Source organism: Gossypium hirsutum, chromosome D11, assembly GCF_007990345.1.
Source record: "Gossypium hirsutum isolate 1008001.06 chromosome D11, Gossypium_hirsutum_v2.1, whole genome shotgun sequence".
Taxonomy (NCBI): domain Eukaryota; kingdom Viridiplantae; phylum Streptophyta; class Magnoliopsida; order Malvales; family Malvaceae; genus Gossypium; species Gossypium hirsutum.
In genome coordinates this window covers 68726084-68748984 of record NC_053447.1, presented here as the reverse complement: position 1 = coordinate 68748984, position 22901 = coordinate 68726084, and the positions used below count along the sequence as shown (strand labels likewise).

The 22901-nt window shown below is 33.6% G+C and overlaps 3 protein-coding genes across 11 annotated transcripts; 1 reads left to right on the top strand and 2 right to left on the bottom strand.

The window, feature by feature from the left end:
• The first annotated feature begins 656 nt into the window (after positions 1-656).
• Positions 657-7222, top strand: LOC107934974 (disease resistance protein RUN1). 7 transcript variants are annotated; one of them, XR_005920809.1, is made up of 9 exons: positions 658-1202; positions 1286-1795; positions 1885-3003; positions 3982-5392; positions 5768-5908; positions 6000-6056; positions 6173-6243; positions 6329-6401; positions 6511-7021. XR_005920809.1 is itself a non-coding variant. In XM_016890770.2 (3 exons), the coding sequence occupies exons 2-3, from the start codon at positions 1326-1328 to the stop codon at positions 2876-2878; spliced, it is 1464 nt and encodes a 487-aa protein (XP_016746259.2). In that variant the 5' UTR covers positions 657-1202; positions 1286-1325; the 3' UTR covers positions 2879-2944. The 7 variants fall into 7 exon arrangements, 1 of the variants encoding a protein (XP_016746259.2); XR_005920810.1 differs by having other exon boundaries at positions 6523-7019; XR_005920811.1 differs by lacking the exon at positions 5768-5908 and having other exon boundaries at positions 6523-7026.
• A 325-nt stretch (positions 7223-7547) lies between these two features.
• LOC121223493 (uncharacterized) lies at positions 7548-9610 on the bottom strand. 3 transcript variants are annotated; one of them, XR_005920815.1, is made up of 3 exons: positions 9004-9552; positions 8258-8749; positions 7548-7910 (listed from the first exon to the last, which is right to left on the bottom strand). XR_005920815.1 is itself a non-coding variant. In XM_041105034.1 (2 exons), the coding sequence occupies exons 1-2, from the start codon at positions 9407-9409 to the stop codon at positions 8612-8614; spliced, it is 531 nt and encodes a 176-aa protein (XP_040960968.1). In that variant the 5' UTR covers positions 9410-9610; the 3' UTR covers positions 8185-8611. The 3 variants fall into 3 exon arrangements, 1 of the variants encoding a protein (XP_040960968.1); XR_005920816.1 differs by having other exon boundaries at positions 8258-8736; positions 9004-9540; XM_041105034.1 differs by lacking the exon at positions 7548-7910 and having other exon boundaries at positions 8185-8736; positions 9004-9610.
• A 6613-nt stretch (positions 9611-16223) lies between these two features.
• On the bottom strand, positions 16224-19827 carry LOC121223492 (disease resistance protein RPV1). The gene is made up of 4 exons (XM_041105032.1): positions 19043-19827; positions 17658-18899; positions 16816-17567; positions 16224-16483 (listed from the first exon to the last, which is right to left on the bottom strand). The coding sequence occupies exons 1-3, from the start codon at positions 19292-19294 to the stop codon at positions 16821-16823; spliced, it is 2241 nt and encodes a 746-aa protein (XP_040960966.1). The 5' UTR covers positions 19295-19827; the 3' UTR covers positions 16224-16483; positions 16816-16820.
• Positions 19828-22901: the final 3074 nt, after the last annotated feature.

The window sequence follows — 22901 nt, the reverse complement described above, 5'->3', positions numbered from 1 at the left end:
AGGGTCGGGTTATTTACATTTTTTGAATAGTCCATTATAGTTTAATTCGACTCGATTTGGTTCACAGTTTTTTATATTAATTTTTTTTTTATTTTTAAGGCTTATTTTGATAAAATGAATTTTGTTTTATGGCTTTTAAATATTATTTGATAAATTTCAAATTCATTTTCATAAATATTTCTAAAATACAATAATTTTTCAAAAACTTTTAAATTACTTTCACTATTTAAATATAAAATATATATTTTTATATCATAAAAATTAAAATTAATTATATATTAAATAAAAATAAAATTTAATTCGATTCGATTCGATTTCTGATAATAACTAAAGTTTTAGTGAAAAAACAAAAAAAAAAAACAAATAAAAATAAAAATTACATCAAACTAATTTGATAAAAAACACTCTTAGCTTTATCTTGATTTAGAATATTTAAAACATCACGAGGGACTTTAAAATAAAACTGTAAACTTATCCTCTCATCTAAGCTCATTTTTAAATTTATATTTTATTAATCGTTCAAATAGGTCCATCAAAACACTCCCACTTTTGTCGGTAAAAGATAAAAAGGAGAATTGATTATCTGTGGTGGTGTTGACTAAGATAATTGCCTAAGCTCAAGTCTAAGGAAAACGCCTTCAATCTCTTCCAAAGATTATGCATATTTTACACTTTTTCTTCTTACAATAATACCAAGCAAAACTCACCTGCTATATTTTTCTCTCTTTTGCTTCAATACTCTTCCATGGCTTCTTCTTCTTCTTCATCTTCTACTCTAATGAAGTATCATGTTTTCTTGAGCTTCAGAGGTGAAGACACGCGCCTTAATTTCACCACTCACTTACTACAAGCTTTGAAAGACGAGGGACTTGATGTTTTCTTCGATGAAGAAAAACTGGAAAGGGGGGACCAGCTTTCACAAGCACTTTCTCGAGCAATTGCAGTCTCAAATATCTCAATCGTCGTTTTGTCTGCAGACTATGCCTCTTCGAAATCATGCTTGGTTGAACTCTCTGACATCATGGACCGCTATAGCGTCGAACAACAAATTGTGATGTGGAGAATATTGATGGGAGTTTTAAGAAATCCTTTGATCAGCATGAAACAAGGAGGTCAGTTGATGAAGTGAAACAATGGAAAACTGCTTTTGCTGAAGTTGGTAAATTAGAAGGGTGGCATATAGATGGAAGCATCTCGGATAGGTAACTATATTTGTCTCATCTCCTTATGTTTGACTTATCTTCGTTTTGGATTTCATATATATACTTCTTCTATTATTTGCTAGACCTGAAACCCAGTACATCAAGGATATTGTTGCGTATGTTATGCAAAAGTTGATGAAGCATCAAGTTTTCTTAAGCTTAGGTGAAGACACACGCCTCAACTTCTCCAATCACCTAGTCAATGCTTTGGAAAAAGTAGGAATTAATGTCTTCCCCGATAACGATTCACTGAAAAAAGGGGAGAAACTTCCGCCAACATATTCTCGAGCAATTTCGGCCTCAAATCTCTCAATCCTCGTTTTATCTAAAGCCTATGCTTCTTCAAAATCATGCTTAGGCGAACCTTCTGACATCATGGATCGCAAGCACAATCCCACTGACAAACATATTGTTCTTCCCGTCTTTTACCATGTTGATCCTTCGGATGTGCGAAATAGTGGTGGGCATTTTAAGACATCCTTCGAAGAGCATGAATCAGAGCAACCAGCTGATAGAGTACAACAATGGAAAACTGCTTTTGCAGAGGTCGGTAAATTAAAAGGGTGGCATATAGAAGGAGGCAAATTTGACAGGTAACTATATTTTTCTCATCTTGTTATTTTCAACTTATCTTTGTTTTAGATTTCATATTTACTTATTTGCATTTTTTATTGTTTTCTAGACCTGAAACCGAGTACATTAAAGATGTTGAAAATGTTATAAAAAAGTTGACGAATATTGGGTTTGAAAGTGCTTCTGAAGAATTGCTTGGAATAGAATATCAGAAAAATGCGATGTTGAAGCTGATTAAGCAAAAAGACTGTCGTGTAATAGGACTTTGGGGAATGGGTGGTCAAGGCAAGTCAACCCTTGCTGAGGCTGTATATAAAAAACTCTCTTCAGAGTTTGAAAGTCATTGCTTTCTTCAAAATGTTAGAGAGGAAATAAAAAAACAAGGGAAGGAATCCTTACGAAATAAATTTCTTTCGGAATTATTGAAATCAAATGTTGATATAGGCACCCCCTCCATTGGATCCACTTTAAGTCAAGAGAGACTCAACAAGATGAAAGTACTTGTTGTCCTTGATGATGTTGATGACTCAGACCAAATAGATTATATGGGTGTTAAACATTTTGGTTATGGAAGTAAAACCATTATAACATCAAGAGATAGACAAGGGCTTGAGAGTGGAGGAGCTGACACAATACATGAGGTGAAAGGGTTAAATGAGAACGGTTCTCTTCAACTTTTTTCTACCTTTGCGTTTAAGCAGTTGAATCCCGCAGTTGGCTTTCAAGATCTATCCCGTAGGTTTGTAAAGTACGCTCAAGGCAATCCACTTGCTCTTAAAGTTTTGGGTTCTGATTTAAATAAAAGAAGTGTAAATTATTGGGAAAGTAAGGTGGAGAAGCTAAAGGACTGTCCCCCAGAAAAAAAAATTTCAGAGGCTTTGAAAAGTAGTTATGATGGGTTAGATTTAGTAGAGCAGAATACATTTCTTGACATTGCATGCTTCTTTAAAGGGGAACCCATAAAAAGAACAAAACTTATTCTAAGTGGTTGTTATAAGGGTGCAGAGTGTGGAATAAACAAATTGGTTGACAAATGCCTCATCAATGTCTCATTGGTTATTTTGGTTATTCTACAATGCGCAGTTTCAGACGTCCACTTATAATTTATATGCATGATACGCTTGAAGAGATGGGAAAGGACATTGTTTGTCAAGAATCTAAAACCCTTGGTAAGTGCAGTCGACTATGGAATCTTAAACACGTGCAAGAAGTGCTCAAATATAATAAAGTAAGCACTAATTATATTTATATTCTTTTATTTTTTTAATATATTTTAATGAGATATTGTCATTTCAGTGAATGCCACTATATAAACCTATACATTTGATATCATATCAAGTATTATCCTTTTTAATTAGTATTTAGAAAATAAAATAATTATCATCATACTAGATATATACATAATGACTATGTCTTAGATGTACGTAGAATCTGCTCAAGGTTTATGATCCTTAGTAAAATATTTAACGCATTAATTTGAAAAAGTAATAACAAAAGAAAAGAAAATACTTTTTGTATGTACAAGTTCTTAAAAGTGCGCAATTAGTCTACTCCTATCCTAATATAATTATTTTTTTATGAGTTATTTAATGGAATGTCCATGGATTTCTCCATGTTAATATTTGATAAATTAGTTTTTGTTATTAGGGAACTGATCGAATTCAAGAAATAAAAGTAGACATGTCACATATGGGTAACCTATTATTCCAACCTTTTGTTTTTGAAAGCATGATTAATCTTTAGATGTATTTTTTCCTATTTTCCTTCGAGTTGGTTGAGGAAAGAGCATGAGGATTATAAGAAGCTACATACATACCAAGATGATATTATATCTCTTGCGGATGAGCTAAGGTATCTTCGATGGGATTATTACCCCTTCAAATCTTTATCATCTAGTTTTAATCCAAAGAACCTTGTTGCATTGGAATTACCATATGGAAACATGGAACAACTTTGGAACGAAGTTCATTGTATATATATTTTTATACTTTCTTCATCCAATAATTTAAAAAAAAATTTATAATTGATATAGCATTTAAATAACATATTTTTATTAAATTTTTTAAAAAATAAATATAAAAGATTTTATTCTATTTTTAAAAGAAACAATTTGATGTATTGATGGTGGGTAATATAAATTTTTATTTTGATAGAGTCTAAGTAAATGATGCTCTAACTACTTTATATATATTCTCATCATGTGCAGGATCTTGTTCATTTACGGAAAATTAACCTTTTCAGTTGCAAAAATTTAAAGAAGATCCCTAATTTTTTAGGAGCCCTCAACCTGGAAAGACTTGACTGTGAAAATTGCGAAAGTTTGGTTAAACTTCCTTCCCTCGCCCGTTTGACATCACTTAAAACCCTTCGCCTTGAGGGATGTCGTAGTCTCAAGAAGTTTCCGGAGATCCCAAATTACTTTCATGAGTTAGATTTATCAGAAACCGGAATAAAAGAAGTACCTGATTTCAATGAGCATCTCGACAGACTTCAATGGTTGACCTTGACAAACTCAATGGTAAAAGATGTATCAAGCAATATTTCAAAGTTGAAATCCCTTTTTTCTCTAGATCTTAGTGGTTGTCCAATCGTTAAATTTTCAACTGTTGATGTGCGCTCACCAAGCTTGAGGTTTAAAAGCCTTAAGTATATGCATATGGATCGTTGCAAGAGCCTCAAATTAATATCAGAGCTTCCACCATATCTGCTCAAGTTGAATGTACTTGACTGCACATCATTGGAAAAAGTTTCCTTTGCAGATCAAAATTTATATCAGTTTGATTATTTAGATGCTGGTGATGCTTGTTTTTATGAGTTTACCATGCTATTCCGTAATTGCTTCAACTTGAATCAAGAGTCAATTAATAACATTGAGGCAAATGCCATGCTCAAAAATCGATTCCTAGCTAAGAAATTGGCAGCGAGATTTGATTGCTGTGGCAAGATTCCTGATTTGTCAAGTTTGATTTGTTGTTTCCCAGGAAACAAAATTTCAGCAAATAAGTTCAAGTGTCAGAGCATGAATTCTTCCTTAAGTTTGAAGATAGCCCCAAATGGGGGTGGTGGGAGCAGATTTTTGGTTTTTGTTATCTGCCTTGTGGCTGATCTCACTCACTGCCGTTACATTAGTGATGTTGAATGTATTTGTAAGTACCAACTTACAGCCGCCGATGGTGGCAATGATGGTGGTGGTGGTGGTTATGAAAAGCTAAGAAGTAAAATATCTTTGTTATTGTTTCCTGAGCCAGAGAAGTACAAGCATTATCACGTGTTTATTCTATCTACCGCCGACATGGTTAAAGAAGACCAGAATTATGAGGAGGCATCATTCAAATTCTACATCAGACTTTTGGATTTAAGAAGAGGAGGAAAAGAGTATGTCAAGGTGGAGAGATGTGGTGTTCATGTATTTTACGTGGATGCAGAGAGTGATACAGATGATACAGATGCTACAGATGCTACTGAAAAGAGACATGCTGGGAACAAAAGAAGCTTTAGCCATCATGGTGAAGAAGGGGGTGGAGGAGTTAAAAGATTGAAATAGTTTGTATTTCTTTCCATCTTGGGCTCTGCTTTTGAGGACTTTCAACTTCTCAATTATGTCATCAAACGCATAGGTAGGGGTTTCATTTTCATCTCATTTTTTCATATTATCATAAATTTTTCAGTTTTTTCATTTATTTTTCATATTGTCATACTTCTGTTTTCCACAATTGTTAATAGTAAATTTTCAACTTATAAATTAGTGACACAAAATGAAGTGCTTTAATTAATTAAAACCAACCAGGATGAATCTAAACTTGCTCTGCTTTATAAATTACTTGTCTTCTAGAAGGTGCTTTACCATACTGAAACCTTGTAGTTCCACATTGTAAATGTTAAAAGCATAATTTATGAAACATAAAATTGGAAATTTCTTCAACAGTTGTGATTGTTGCTTACTATTATTTTTCTCATCTTCATTCCCCTGTCGTGTCTGTGTTCTGTTGTAGATATAGCATATATTGTCCAAGAAGGAAATTCTCCATATATATTAATTAACGTGGAGGAAAATTGAACAGTAACTGGAGATTTCGATACAGTAGCAAAATGATTCTGCTTTGGAGTTGATAAAATATCCATAGGGGATTTTGGTGGGTACCAAAATTCAGATTTTAAAATTCATACTTAATTCTTACGGACAGTTGACTTGTTATTGGTGGTTTTTTTTTTTTTAATTCATAGGACCAATGGTGGACTCGGTTCAGCTTCATAGTTTAGTTCCAGCGTTGGTATCATCTGGTATCTCAATACTTCCTGCATTTTCCTTCAATCATATCTTGATTCATTAGAAAGATTGGTTATTTGTGAGATTGTTTTTTCTTATATCCTTTGCTTCTGTGTTGATGTATGATTAGGGAATGACAAATCTTTGGGAATGCCACTGCTGAATTGGAGCTTTAGCCATACAAGGAGGAACACCTGAGCTGTAAGACCTTCAATTTTATTTACTGAATGCTTGCTTTATACAAGTGTTTGAACTGATATTTGGTGACAATGCAAGTTGTCAACAGATTTGTCAACACAAAGTCAAAGTAATCTTTTGAGCCCCTTTTTGGGTTCTGGCAATTCAGTCTTGGTGGAGAAGTAAGTTACCTTTGACTTTGACTTATTATCATGATTTTAGGTTCATATAATGATTTTCAGCATCCTCTCCATTTTTCCCATTTTTATCAATGGGATTATATAAATCCAGAATTTGCAACAGATCTCAAAACTTGTGGGATAAACACATGGAGCTGGAGGCAACCTTTGACAGTTTTCATTCTCAAGCTAGATTGGGTTAGTTTCATGGTAGAGCTATTGGAGTTGATATTTTCTTATCTTGGATTTTGATTATCATAACAGTTTGTGTTGGAAATTGGCCAGCCATGCTGCTGTTACATTTTTTGGTTGAAGTGCATGCAGCTTGATGACATGCTGCAGCATGTATGCTTGCTGTAACAGCAAGGTTTTTGTTTAGTTTCATTCTAATTAAACTAGTTGAAAATGAACAAGTTGATGACAACTTGATGCATTAGGTGTTGAATGACTAGTTTAGGTGGCTTGTTTGTGTGTACAAGCAATGTTTATCAAGTTACTAGGCTACTTAGTGGTAGTAGGAAGCATTTGGTGATGTATTTGACTATAAATATGTTGTTTTTCTAGTTGAATGAATGAGCTGAATGAGCTATCAGCCATAAGCTCCCTTGCTGCACATTTGTGAGCAAGTAAAAATGCTTCTTGCACCTTGCTTCATTGTTCTGTGCTCTCTGTTCTCTTCTTTTGCTGCTGCCAATGTTCCAACAGTTTGGGCCGAAATTTCTTTGTATGTTACTGCTCTCATGTTGTTTGAGCATTGTAGTGAGGAGAGATTAAGATTCATACTTGAATTCTTTTGACAGTTGACTTGATATTGGCTGGTTTTGATTCATAGGATCAGTGGTGGACATCATTCAGCTTAATTGTTTAGGTTCCACCATTGATGCTCATGCCATAGGCAGCAAGTAGAGATTTAATCATATTGAGATATTTCCTTTGAAAGTTGGTAAATATATATATATATAATATTTCAGTTCATGATTTCTAATTTATATTCATGTTAGCTAAATCTACCAACTATTACCTAAATATAATCAACATGTGTTTGAGATTAATGGTTAATCTTATAACCTATGCTTTTATATTGATCCAGGAGTAGGTATTTTCTATTTGTTATAAACTATTAAATTATAAATATATAAACTATTAAAATGATAAAATTATATTTTTACTATCATAAAAAATACAATTTAATTTCGACTCCCCTAAAAAATTTCTTGACTTCTCCCCTGCCTATATTAGGGCTTGCGGTAAGGAGTTAGAAGATCGTCTTATTCATTTCTTTCTCGATTTTGCATGGGTGCAACGACGGAGCCATGTAGAGGCCCATGGGCCATAGCCCTCCAAAATTTAAATTTTTTTTAAAATTTAGTCCTTTGTAAATATACTATGACCCTCCCAAAATATGATTTTATCCTCGGTAAAGGATTTTTCACTTTATTATTACCTGTTTTGTCATGAAACTATCCACTTTTCTTCACATCTCTACCTCAAATTGATTATATTTACTTCAACCTACAAATAAAATATAAATGTAAGTGAATATATATATATGAAAATAAAATTTTAATAAATAAAACCAATTAAAATGTACACGTTTCAATTTTGTAAAAAAGAAATGAATTGAACCACTAAAATTTTAAATAGTAAAAAAATGTAAATTAAGTGACAAATTTTAAATGGTATAAAAAATTATATTATCAACATTTGAGATATGTACATATTCAATACAATTGTATGGCTAAAAAATTTAAATTTTTTTAATATATATTAAAAAGATCATATCTTATACGTAAATAAATTTAAAATGATTATTTTAAATGAAATAGAAGTAATAGTACATGGTTGGTTAAGTACTTTACCACAATTAATGCTTCTTCCCCGATTGGCCCATCATAAAATTGAAAATTTTTTGCATCCATTTTGGTTGCGGCCCTTCTTCCTTTCCTTCCTCGTAGATCTTACAGTTTCTGTTTGATGTGAGAAGTGCTACCTACTGATCTATGGTTGTGAGCAGAGTGTTGGTGGATGTGTTCAAAACTTGGAGAAGATAGAGTGGTATGGCACTGCAACTCTTTTATTTCTTCCAAATCTTTCTTGTAGCAGGCCCAATTAGCCCGGGCCCGCATGCATAAACCAAATAAATAAATAAAGTCCAATTTTTTCACAAGCCCAATGCACCAAAACACCCCAAACCCAAATTAACCTAGCCCAACTCAGCAAAAAAAACCTAAGTAAAAAACCCTAGCTCCTTTTACTCCAGCGCCGCAACAGCCTCCATTGTGCTCTCCGATCGCCGCACGTTTCGGCCCCCCACGCACGCCGTTTGCTCCACTCTTACCTGCAAATACGGACTCAAAGAGTCCAGAGGAGAAAAACAAGCAAAACAATTTCATTTTTTGTTTTTTCGTCCTATAAAAGGCCATTCTTAATATGTAACCTGGGGATGGAGAAATAAGCAAAAATTGAAAGAAAAGCAGAGAATACAAAATTTTTAAAGGTGAATCGGCTTTTTAGTTTCATTTTATTTATTTTATTTTATTTTATTTTTTTCCCCTTCGCGTTTTATGCTTTAAAGAAATAACAAAAGAAAAAGGAGGGACCTTACCTCTGTCGCCGAAGCCGCCGGATCGTCGCCGTACCCGTCGCGATCGAAGCGCCGGCGTGGACGAATGGCGGCGCAAAGGGTTTGGGTATGAAAACCCTAGCAGAGGATTTCTCTGCTGTTTGGTGCAAAGGAAAAAGGAAAATGAGTTGTTTTTTTTTTGGGAAATTCTGGGTTTTGTAACGATTGCAAAACGGCGTCGTTTAGGGCCTGTTTCTGTGGCCCCAAAACGGCGCCGTATAGGGCTATACCCGCGCGGTGACCCGACCCGGGGAGGATCCGCGCGTCCTGGGCCTAAATGGTAGAATTTTGCGTCCGGTCCTTCCTCTTTTATTTCGATTTTAAATGCAGTATTTCGCACCTTTGCAATTTCGCCACAAAATTTCGCGCCTGTTTCAATTTGGTCCATCGACCAGGATTTCAGATTGCATTGAAACGGCGCCGTGGGATCAATGGAATTATTTCCTTTTGGGTCCTCCTGTTGTGACGCGCATTTCAGATTGATCCTTTCTCAATTTCTTAGTTCGGCCCTTATATTTTATTGATTTTTCTATTTGATCCTTAATCGTTTTTCACTTTCTTTTATGTTATTAGACATTTTATTATTATTATTATTACTATCATTATTAATCATTATTATTATATTACTTATTATTCTTGTTATACTTATATGTATACATCCATACTATCATATATATATATTCTTAAACATTTTTTGAATTCATATACATACACATATTCTGTTATTACTATATTTTTAATTCATTTTTATAGTTTATATATATGTATATACATTTATATTTTATAGTATTGTTATATTTTCCATATTTTATAATATATATACGTATAGATATGCATGCACTTTAAAATCCACATGTTTCTCATACTTTACAATTCAAAATATACATTTTTATAATAGATATGTATATACATTTTTTATGGGGTACCTTTTTGAGTTCTTTTAAAACATTTTATATACTCTTTTATCTATATTATCATTGTACACATATATACATATCCATATTTTTATAATTTCTAATATATTATGCTTACACTTTTATTTTTATGTAAATTTTACATATATTTTATGGTTATGTTCATTTTTTGTATACATGTAAATGTATATGCATTAACATTTTGTAAATACATGTACATGTAGTTTAAATCAGAATATTTGAATCATATTGGACATTGCCTTTTAATATACCCCTTTTTGAAAATATATTTCGGTTTTTACCATTCATCAAAGTTATCTTCTTGACTTAAAGGTTTTTTTGATAAAAGCATTACTGAAAGTTTGGGGTTTTCGGGGGAAATTGAGCCCTAACATATTGGGTTCCGATTTTCTTTGTCAATCTTAAATGACCGGGAATATTTTTATTCAAGGTGCATAAAAATCATTTTTGGGAACTTAACTTGTTGTGCCCTAACGTATTGGGTGTGGCACGTTACTTTCTCGAAATGAAGATTTTTCGTATAAAATAAAAGTGATATTCGAAGTTTGGGGATTATGAGGAATTGTACCCTAACGTATTGGGACTCGATTTCTTTACATGACTTGAACAATTGATTATCCTTTTGCCAATTTCACCATTCAAGCTTATTTTAAAATCTTTTTTAACTTTCGACACAGACATTAAATAGTCAATTCGGTACCGATTTTTGGGCGTTACGAGAGTGCTAACCCTTCCTCGTGCGTAACTGACTCCCGAACCTGTTTTCAAAATTCGCAGACCAAAATGATTTTTGAGGTGGGCCGGTCACACCTTAATAAAGGATCGGTGGCGACTCCAGTTTTATTTTTTAAAGTCGACAACTAAATTTTTGTTTTCAAAAAACGGTTTTGACATTTCTCATACATTATTTTGACACCACACTTCTTCACCTTAGCATTGGCTTTACATGGATGTAAGAAAGACAACTCAAGCTCGCAGTCACCATATTTATCCTCCAATGAAAATGGAAATAATTTATCACGCGACCAATAACGTAGAAAAAGGTGATCTTTCGTTATGGGCTGATTCCTACCTGTCAACAAAATATAGCCCCACCAATCAACCTGTCGACGATGTCTACCTCGAAAAGTAGATCCATTAAGACTGGCTTGTTCAGAATTTCCACAATAGATAAATGCTCCACAACGGATTTTCTCGTCATAGCATGAAGCATCATTATTGACAAAAATGCAGCAACAAGCAACTCCAAGCCATTCACTATCTTTCCGAAGATTGATAGGTAGCGGTACCTTAATCGAAGAGTCACTTTTTTTATGCTGCAGGGAATTCTCGAGCTTTGATAACAGAGCTCAAGTCATCGGGCAATGAAGCAACACCGTCCATATACGATATAATGCTGGACATGCTAGGCCTAGCTGCTGCCACTGGCTGTGAGCAAAGCAACCCAAGCTTCAACGACACAAGTCGTTTGGTAACTAAAACCATAATTTCTCAAGTATGAGATTTTGTAAGGGAGAAAAAAGAGATTAATCCACCTTAATATGTTTTTTCAGCAGTGCTAATTGTTGAACATGGACTGCAATGCAACAACAGGCCAAGGAGCAGACCAGTAGCTGCAGCAGACCAAAACTCGGGCAAAGCTAGGAGCAGCTTGGTTCATTTTGTTCATTTTACTGATTTTGTTTACTTTTTAATATTTGTAATCTTTTGTAACTGAAACAAGTTGATATGCAACTTGATTTTAGAGTTAGTAGGATTTGAAAATGATGGATGTAATAGCTGATTTATTTTCAGCTTTTGTAAATCCCTGCCTGACAACAAAGGCAACATCCGAGCCATGGGATTCGTCCTTCTTCCTTGGATTACCTTGAAAAGAGAAGGCAAATTTGGTAGTAACTTATACGATGGTCCCTTGCGCCCATTGAAAGACAGAACTTTAAGATTTTTAAATTGAGAAATGAAGGATGGTGGTTCTCTTATGGCTGTTTCACTCAAGTCGAGCTCTTCCAAAACCTTTGCTTGCTGCAAATTCTCCGATAAATTTTCCACTCTATAACAACCCAAAAGATCAAGAGTTTTTAGACGTTCCATTTTCCCATCAATCTCCGGAAACCTTACAAGACTTGAGCAACCCGAAAGAATTAATGTTTCAAGGGATTCCATTCCAATTTTGGTCGGAAGACTCCCAAGACTTTTGCAGTCTCTTAAATTAAAAAGTTTAAGGCTCTTAACCACCCCGATTGATGGATGAACATCCACTAATTTGGTACAGCCTTCCAAAATAAAAACTTCAGGATTTAATGCTGTTGTAAGTCCGGTGTCTTGATTAGGTTTTAGGACCCTTTAAGGTTCATCATTTTCAACTTATACAAGGGCTGTTTAAGACAATAATAAATTAGAGAGAAAAGAGAAAACATAATAAGGCTCAAATTTTTTTTATCTTAATCAAATTTTAATCATTTATATTAAAATAAGCTAAAACACATGTATCAGATGAGTTAATTCTTACTCTATTTTCCTTCCATAATCGTTCAATGCAGCTGAATGATAAGAGAAGTGCAACAAGGTTGTCCGGTTGGAAGTTTGAAGGTAACAATCTTAAAAGGCATCATTTCCAATCTAAAAGCCATAGCTTATTGGAAAGATATTTGAGATTATCACAATTTGAGAGGCAAAGCACTTTGAGTAATATCAATTTTTTCATTTTCGAGAAGGTATTTACACTAAAATTGAGCATCTTGCTTGATTCCCTAATAAACAAGAGCAAAACAAAAATGAGCTTCATAATATACAAAGACATTCAATATCTAAAAATTATGCCGCATCGATATTTTTTTTCAAATACCCGTGTCCAATACTTGTATCTAATGTTTATCCGAATATGGATATTAAGATATGATTTTTTTTTGGTGAAATAAGATATGATTCTTGAATAACTCTTTAAATACATGAAAAAAACTTCTTTCTGAAAGAAATTGAATATACCCTTATTAAAGACTTATATCTATCACTCATTCAAATTACCTAAACTTTAAAAAAAAAATTGAGTTAATATTTTGATTTATATTTCATCCACAAACAATGCGTAATTCTTTAATTTAATAAAATATTTATTATATTTATGGTAGTATTTTTTTAATATAAATACTTTTTAATGTGTTAGAAACATTTATTTTAACTTTTTTTAGTGTATTCAATATAATATATTTTTAAAAAAATAATTTTAAATAAAATTAATATAAAAAATAAATATGGACAGTTCAGATTCGGCTTGAGTCCAGTTGGAGAATATGGACTAAATTTAACTTTATGAATAATACAAAACAAATATCAAAATAGAAATCATTGCTACCATTTGGTCTCCAAAAATGGTAGTGTTTCCTCCTTTTCTACCACATCCACTTTTGCAATTGTACCGGGATACTTCCATGGCCATGGAATAGTCTTTGTAATCTCGCCTAACAAAGGAATTCCTCGAGCTTATCCCGTCCAGCATCTTGGTCTTTTCAATGAAACAAATAACGGTGACAGCTTAAGGATAACAATTCTACAAGGTTCAAAGAAAATTGACAAGACAAAGCATGAAAATGATTATGATACCAAACTTAGTGAGCTAAAAGGTGCATTATCTTCTGAAGGGGGCAATACAGATAAGCTTGCAATTCGGTTTCAAGAAGGCAGAGCTGCTGAAGGTGATGGACCTGTAAATGGGTTACCAAAGGTTGACCGTGGGGAATCAGATTAGAGTCGCACGGGAGCTAAAAGGAGGAAGTCTGGTTCTGTTAAGAGGTTTAAACAGGATCCAGCCTCTTCTGACCTAATTTGACTCAAAATGCTATTGGCTATGCAATTACAGATGCAGAGATGGAAATCGTAAATCTTGGTTTAGCAGCAGATAGTTCGAGCCATAGGTCCCCGATTGATAATTCTTTAAGTGTACCTGTCATAACCAAGATCCTCAAGCCTGTAGTTTTTGGGCTGCCTTATCAGCCAACACTCAAGATGTGTCAGTAACCTTCTTGGCAATCAGGTTTGCTACAATAATCACCTTTGAACCGAATGAATCTTGCAGCTATATTTTGAGCATTGCTATGATTTTTCATTCTCTTTTTCTATAAGAAGTAAATGGAATGCAAATAACTTGCAAAAATGTACGGTTTCTTGCCTTTGTAACTTAATTGGCTGACGTATCGTGTCTTGAAATTATATCCATGCATTGCTTAGTACCTTTTAGGCTGAAACTTCTAGCCTTCAACATATACTCCCCATTCAGATCCTAATCAATTTAATTACTCTAAAAAATTTCTAAAGTTTTAGTTCAGCTGACTTCAAAATAATTTTGCTTTGCTATTGGTGTGTGGTGTTATTGGATTGAAGTTCGGTTCTTGCTTGCGTAAGTTATCAACTTATCATGTTGCGATGTATTAACACTTAATGTACTTTCATCATTCATGTGCTCTTTAGAGTTTCGGTCGTTGTTGGGGAATTTTATGTAGTCTTTTCTGTTGTAACTATCATGTTTGCACATGTATTTGGGATATAGTTCGTAGAAATCATCATGTTTTTCTTTAGTTCTCGATTTGGGAGAATGTCCTACACTTCATAAGCACTATGTGCTGATTAAGTATGTATGACCTGATATAGACATTTCTTTTTGGCTTTCGGAATATTCTTTTTACCTTCAAATAACAGTTTTTTGTTTCATTCTCGCCGAGGGTTTTATTTACGAGATCAAATTGATGATGCTATCACTTGTGGCCCCTAACACAGCAAGTAATTTAGGACATGAACTGCTAGAATGCTAAAATTTTTAGCTTGCTGATCTTAGATGTAATTCTGTTGTTGGAGTCTCTGAGAGTCCTCAAATTTATGCTGCACTTTCTTGAAGTTCATGTTGTCGATGATAAATTTTGTTTGTCACATTTTGACAGGTCCGATAGTAAAGAGGTTATGGTGGACAACCAATATCTTCAAGCTAACAATCCACCGCTGGTAATGGATCATTTTCTTGCCTGATCTTTTCCTTCATTAAATTTCCTCAAAGAGCTGACAATTCTTGGACTTATTTTGTTTTTTTTTCTTCCATTGCAGTTAATCAGCCAAAACGACTTCCACCTTTTCGGCTTCTGACACCACCGATCCAGAGGCTGCAAGTAAGGCACAGGTATTTTCTATCTTCGCAATATAATCTTTGACAGTTAACTCACCCTTCTTTGTAAAATGAAGATCATGCTTGATGCTAGAAATTTTCGCACTGGTTGACACAGCGAAAAGACGATTTGCGGTGCTCCAGATGTCACATGCAGATTGAGCAGAGGTAAAACATGACAAAAGTGACGAACTAATCATACTTAGGAGCCAAAAAGCTAACAGCTTATCCTGTTGATTGAACGCAACCGCTTCTGGATTCGGAATAAGAGCACCTTCTGAAGACACAATAAACCGAGACGGAGCAGACAGCGTACCTTCCAAGAAACCTTGCAGCTCATATCCCTCTATTATCAACCGGCTATGTTGCTGCCATTGAACAAAGTTTTCTCCCTCTAGTTTCACGTGTCATGACAAGGGAAAGATTGGACCAGGCATTGACTGGAAAACGTCGGACTCATAGGATCCAGGGATTTAAATTGCGGTTGCGGCCGCGTTTTCGGTCGCATTGCGTTTATCGCGGTTGTGGACATAACGGATGCTATTGCGGTCATTGCGGGTATCGCGGTCGTGAATTTTAAAAAAAATTCACATAACTTATTGTAAAATATAATTGCAGTTTCGATAGTAGTAGTTTCGGACGGTGTCGCTATCGCTATATAACGGCCACTATTTCAGTAACGGACCGCTATTTAAATCCCTGATAGGATCAGCAGAGTTAGAAACGGCTGATGGTGCCATAACACAACAACAGAAGCACGTACCAGGACTAGGTGACTGGTACCATGCTCAAAATATGTATAAACAGAAAAATGAAGTATAGAAGAATCCTTTAGTCGTATGCTATCTTGTTGAATGAATACACTGATAAGGTTTTATACATATAAGAGAACCATCTGGCTAATGAACTGCTAAACAGATTTTGTAACAAACTATCAAACTAACCATCATATATAACAACTGTTTAACACTCACGCACAAAAGATTTTCTAATTGAATATTAGTGCATACATTATATTCATATTTGAATAAATATTAAAAATAAATGTCTAAACATAAATATTTTATAAAAATATATAAACTGAGGAGTTGGAATATTATTATTTGTACTTCAAGCCATGGAATTTAAATGATCATTTATTAGAAGGGATTAAATCTATTTAAGTACCATTAAGGATTTATATTTAATCTTCCAAATATATAAAAACAGTTTTGACTAATTAAATTGAACACATAAGTTAGCCTCTAACAAAAATAAAATGATTTTTAACTCAGTTGAAATTATGGTTAATCCTTATTAAAGGATTCTCACTTTATTATTACTTGCTTCGTCTCCATTTTTGTCTCACAATCTTGTTTCAAGTTGTTTCATCTTCAACCTACAAATAAAATATAGATGTAAGTGAATATATATAATGGAAATAAAATTTTAATTAAAAAAAAGTGAAACCAATCAAAATGTAAACATTTAGATTATGTAAAAAGGAATGAATTAAGTGACTAAAATTTTAAATGGAATAAAAAACAATGTTATCAACATTTGAGATATGTAGATGTTGAATATGAATTTGAATAAAATTTTTTAAAATGTTTTGGCATATAATGGAATGATCATATCTCATATGCAAAATAAGTCTTGAATAATTGTTTAAATGGAATACAAGATGTGTAAAAATAAAATTAATAGGACGAAGTTGGTTAAGTAGTTTACCACAGTTAATGCTTCTTTCTTGATTGGCCCATTACAAATTTGAAAAAATTTTGCATCCGTTTTGGTTGCGGCTCTTCTTCCTCCGTTTCCTCATAGATATTACGTTTTCGTTTCATGTGAGAAGTGCTACCTACTGATCCATGGTTGTGAGCAGAGTGTTGGTGGATGTGTTCAAAATTTGGAGAAGATTGAGTGGTATGGCACTGCAACTCTTTCATTTCTTCCAAATCTTTCTCATACACTATTCTAACACCACATTTCTTCACCTTAACACAACGGTAATTTGGTCCTAATTCGGCATTGAAAGACAATTCAAGCTCATCGCCTATTTGATCTAAGCAATCTGTTGTCCATAAATTATTGGTTTCACAGCCACCATACTTATCCTCCAAGGAAAATGGATATAATTGATCACGCGGAAAATAACGAAGAAAAATGTGATCTTTCACTATGGGCTTGTCAAATTGTCGACCTACCCACCGGTTTCTCCAATAAATTGGTCGACAATTTCTACCTCGAAAAATAGATCCTTTACATTCGATACACTCGTCATCCCTTGAAGCATCATTATTGAAAAAAATGCAGCAACAAGCAACTCCAATCCATTGACTATCTTTCCGAAGGTTGATAGGTAGGGGAATCTTAATTGAAGAGTCACTTTCTTGTTGGCTAAACCATTCTGGAATTTCACTTCCGGGCATCATAATATCAAAGAAGCCATCATCAAAAAATTTTCTTGATTTTGGAAGTGCCTGCAAAATAAAACACAAGTCGTTTGGTAACTAAAACCATAAATTCTCAAGTATGAGATTTTGTAAGGGAGAAAAAATAGATTAATCGACCTCGATATGTTCTTTCAGCAGTGTTAATGCATTGGTTTTCTCAGCCAATTTGAAGCAATTAATGGCACGAATGTTATCACCACCCACTAAATTGCATACTTTTGATGGACTTGCAACTACTTCAAGTGAAGAACAATCATCTATTATTACACTTCTTATACTTGTTGGTAGCTCAGGCAACGATTTAAGCATCTTGCAACCTGACAATTTAAGCAATTTAAGCCTGGAAAGTTGAGTAAGAGCCAAAGGAATGGTGAGGAAATTCTTACCACTAAGGTGAAGACGTATCAAAGAGGATAGACCAGAAAGATCACTATGAATATCGGCTTCACCAAGAGTGCACATGTTGCAATTTGACAAGTCAAGAACATGAAGTTTTGAGAGTCGAGTAAGAGATGCAGGTATGCGGATGAAATTGTTACCACTAAGATCAAGATAACTCAAAGAGGATAGACCAGAAATATCATAATGAGTATCACCAAGAGTGCACATGTTGCAATTTGACAATTCAAGACATTCAAGCTTCGAGAGTCGAGTAAGAGATGCAGGTATGCTGATGAAATTGTTACCACTAAGATCAAGGCTCCACAAAGAGGATAGACCAGAAATATCAGGTGGAATATCTCCTTCACAAAGATGGCAGTCCCTTAGTTTTAGCTCTCTTAAAGAACTCAAACCTGACAACAAAGGCAACATCCGAGCCATGGGATTCGTCCTTCTTCCTTGGATTACCTTGAAAAGAGAAGGCAAATTTGGTAGTAACTTATATGATGGTCCCTTGCGCCCACTGAAAGACAGAACTTTAAGATTTTTAAATTGAAAAATGAAGGATGGTGGTTCTGTTATGGCTGTTTCACTCAAGTCGAGCTCTTCCAAAAACTTTGCTTGCTGCAAATTCTCCGATAAAATTTTCACTCTATAACAACCGGAAAGATCAAGAGTTTTGAGACGTTCCATTTGCCCATCAATCTCTGGAAACCTTACAAGACTTGAGCAACCCGAAAGAACTAATGTTTCAAGAGATTCCATTCCAATTTTGGTTGGAAGACTCTTAAGACTTTTGCAATCTCTTAAATTCAAAAGTTTAAGGCTCTTAAGCACTCCAATTGATGGATGAACATCCACTAATTTGGTACAACCTTCCAAAATCAAAACTTCAAGATTTGATGCTGTTGTGAAGTCTGGTGTCTTGATTAGGTTTTGGGACCCTTTGAGGTTCATTATTTTCAAGTTAAACAAGGGCTGTTGAAGACCATAATAAATTAGAAACAAATGAGAAAACATAATAATGCTCAATTTTGTTATTTTGTTTTACCTTTATCAAAGTTTAATAATTTATACTAAAATAAGCTAAAACACAAGGATAAGATTGAGCTAATTCTTACTCTATTTCCCTTCCATAGTTGTTTAACGTGACTACATGGTAAAAGAAGTGCGACAAGGTTGTCCGGTTGGAAGCTTGAAGGCAAGCATCTTAAAGGATACCCTGTCCAATCTAAAAGCCGTAGTTCATTAGAAAGATATTTGAGGTCATCACAATTTGATAAGCAAAGCACTTTAAGTAATCTCAAATTTTTCATCTTCAAGAAGGTATCCGCACTAAAATTGAGTATCTTGCACGATTCCCTAATAATCATGAGCAAAACAAAAATGAGCTTCAAAATATACAAAAATATTTAATATCTAGAAGCTATGTTGCATCGATATTGTTTTTTAAGTACTCGTATCCAATTCTTATATCTAATGCACATCCATATATGGGTATTAAGATATGATCCTTTAAAATCTTTTTAAATACATGAAAAAAACCTATTTAAAATTTTTTTTTGAATATACTCATATTAAAGACATACTTTTATCTATCAGTCACATCCGAGTTTAAATTACCTAATCCTAAAAAAATGAATTAATATGTTGATTTATATTTGGTCCGCAAACAATACAAATTCTATATAAGTTAATGAACCGAACAATGACACATAATTAAAAATGAAACCATTTTCATTAAAAAAAAACTTTTGATGACATGTTACAATATAATTCATTGATATACACGTGCATTAAATATATACCATTAATTTTCACAAAAAAAAGTATACCATTAATATTTTAAAAATACATACATTTCCCTTTTGATTCTTTAATAGTAAATATGTTGCTAAATAAATTTTATAAGTAAACATTGAAATATTGAGTATCAAAGGTTTTGCTATAGTTTATTATCATATTTAAAAATAATAATTATTTATGGTAATTATTTACGGTACACATAAATTTATTATGAGTGTTTTCTTACCTTTTATTATTGATGATCATACCTTCAATCATTTTTGTAGCCTAAAAAAATCAAGAACATAAAATAAGAAAATAAAATAAATAATGTATAATGCAGGATAAAAAAAGAAATAGTATGTAACTTTTGTTGAATGATTTACAGTGTTTTTTGTTAGGACATGATGGACGTCTCTTTCCTCCCACAATCTGCAACGTTTTCCAGGTTCATCAATACATTTTTCTCTAACAATTGTTCTTCCCATCTCTTGTAACAAGTCATGCATCTTCAAATTTTTGTTGTGTTTATCGACTTTTACGAGAGATTTTTTAACGAGAACATCAAGTCCAATATCAGGAAAAAACTCACAACCATCTAATACTTTGATTACAAAATCTTTATTCTCCCTATCGAAGAAGCATGCTATATCTAAAAATATATTCTTCTCCCTTTCTTCCAGTCCTTCAAAACTGATTCGAAGTTTATCGAAAATTTCTTTATTAGAATCTCTTTTAAGTCTTTCAATTGCACTTCTCCATTGAGTCTTATCTCTACCGCACAAGAAGGAACCCAAAACTTCAAGAGCTAAAGGGAGTCCGCCAGCATAATTTACAACATGTTTAGAAAGCTCAATGAAATCATCTTTCTGCACTGTATCACTATGAAAAGCTTTCAGACTGAAAAGTTGAAGCGCATCTTTGGGATTCAATGTTGTGGGCTCATACATATCATCAACTGGCCAAGATCGAAGCAAATGTTCTTCTCTTGTTGTTACAACGATTCTACTTCCTAATCCGAACCAATCGTGCCTTCCAACCAAGCATTTTAAGTGTTGTATGTTATCAACATTATCAAGAACAAGAAGAACCTTTTTGTGAGACAACCTATGGCTAATTATGTAACTCCCTTCATGAACATCGAAAAAGTTGAAGCATTCACCATGAAAGATCTGTGAAAGAAGTTGTTTCTGTAAAGAAACTAGTCCGCATTTGTCTGAAACTTCTCGAATATCAGCAATAAAGCTTTTACCTTCAAAATGAGATGACATTTGAGTGTAAGCAACTCTTGCGAGTGTCGTTTTACCGATACCACCCATTCCGAAAATTCCTATAACGCGGACATCATCTTCCCCAATGTTTATTTTCAAATATAAATCCTCCAAGCGTTCACTAATTCCAACCAAGTCGCTATGAGTAGATGGATATGTCCGACATAGTTTTGCTGATATCTTCTTGACAATGTCTTTAATAAATTCTGATTCATGCCTAAAAAAAACAGAGGAAAATTTAATTTTTTGAATAAAATTTTGTTGATATGTTTCAAATAAACTTTCTTTTTCAATGAATCATCAAACATAATATAGTTTGGAAGCAAACAAGAACCAAGAATAAGAAAGCAAGATCTGTTGCGGAGCCAGAATACAAAGTTTGCTCTTCTATTGAAATATGGCACTTTTCAGTTAAACACATAGGATTAGAAAGAAAAAAAAAGTTATACATATATATCCAAAAAACTAGAAAAGAAAGAAGAAAAGAAAGAATTACTCGTTATTTAAATGCCATCCCTTGATTCCAGCCACTTGAATTAAAGCATTTCGCCATCTTTGGATCTTCTCACTATCTTCTTTGTATCTCTCTTTATGTCTGGCAAAGGCTTCTTCCACTTTCTCTTTCTGTTTTCTTAAATCAGATGGATCAACATGGTAAAAAATTGGAAACACTTTATGGCCGTCGTTGTTATGTTGTTTAACAATCTCAGAAAGCTCATCCAAGCACCAACTTGAAAAGGCATAAGTATGTGAAAAAATGACTACCGAGCACCATGATTGCTGAATTGCTTTAAAGAGCTCAGGTTCGATCTCTTCACCGGCCTCCAGTTTTGGATCATCTCTGAAAGTGACGATCCCACTCCTACTTAGAGCATCATAGAGATGATCGGTAAAGTTGTTGCGGGTAACTTCACCTCTGAAACTCAAGAAAACATCATATTTCTTTCTAGAAATGGAGGAAGAAGTTGAGGGTAAGGACAACATGAGGATGTATGGAAGGAGAAGGATATCTCAATCTGGAGTTCAAAATCAGAAAATAATGAATATATGAGGAAAAACATATCAGAAACAGAAGAGGGGTGAGAGTTAAAAATGATGGAGGGTTTGTATTATATGTACTTAACAATTAAAGAGTAGATATGACAATGAAAAATAATAATTAAAAACATTAGTGCGGTTGTTAGTGATTTGTATACAATGAAAAGTAATAACTAGCCATTGACTTATCAATAAAAGAATTGTTATTACAACAAAAAATATAATATTCCGATTTGATTATTACCAACAACAATTGTTTATATTTATTAACTTTTAAAAACTTAAAATTTCTGCGTCATAAAAAACATACATGTGAAATGTAGAAATTTAAATGATTTATAATCCGTCATTGTCACCTTAGCAGAATCATTGGTATTTAACAATAAATGGTGGTGGTGAAAGCAATTTATTTTATAAATTTTGTTACTGAGGGATTTAATTGATTCCCTAAATAGGGTTATGATCTAAGATATGGGAGGCTTATTACTTTAGTGTCTGCTTCCATTTCAACTGGGCAACCTCTGTTGGTCCTCCACTTCCATGCTTTTATTGATCTAGGCGGTAAACATAAAGCACCAAGATCATTTTTCTTGCACTGATCAGATCATCTATCTTATTGATATTTTGGCTTTAGTTAATCCCACTGTCAAAATCCCTTTAGAAGACAAGACCTACCAAGAATCAGTGATAAACGAAAAGGCTTACAATCCCGTTAGAAGAGCAATTACCACTTAATTTTAGCAATTAGTGCATGTTGCTTTCAATGAAATGCATCTACTTCTAAGCTAATTCTTACTTTTTATACATTCAAACATATATATTACTGTTTTCTCATCTAAACTATATCCTTAGCTTAAATAATATTAATTTTACTTTAACCCATGAA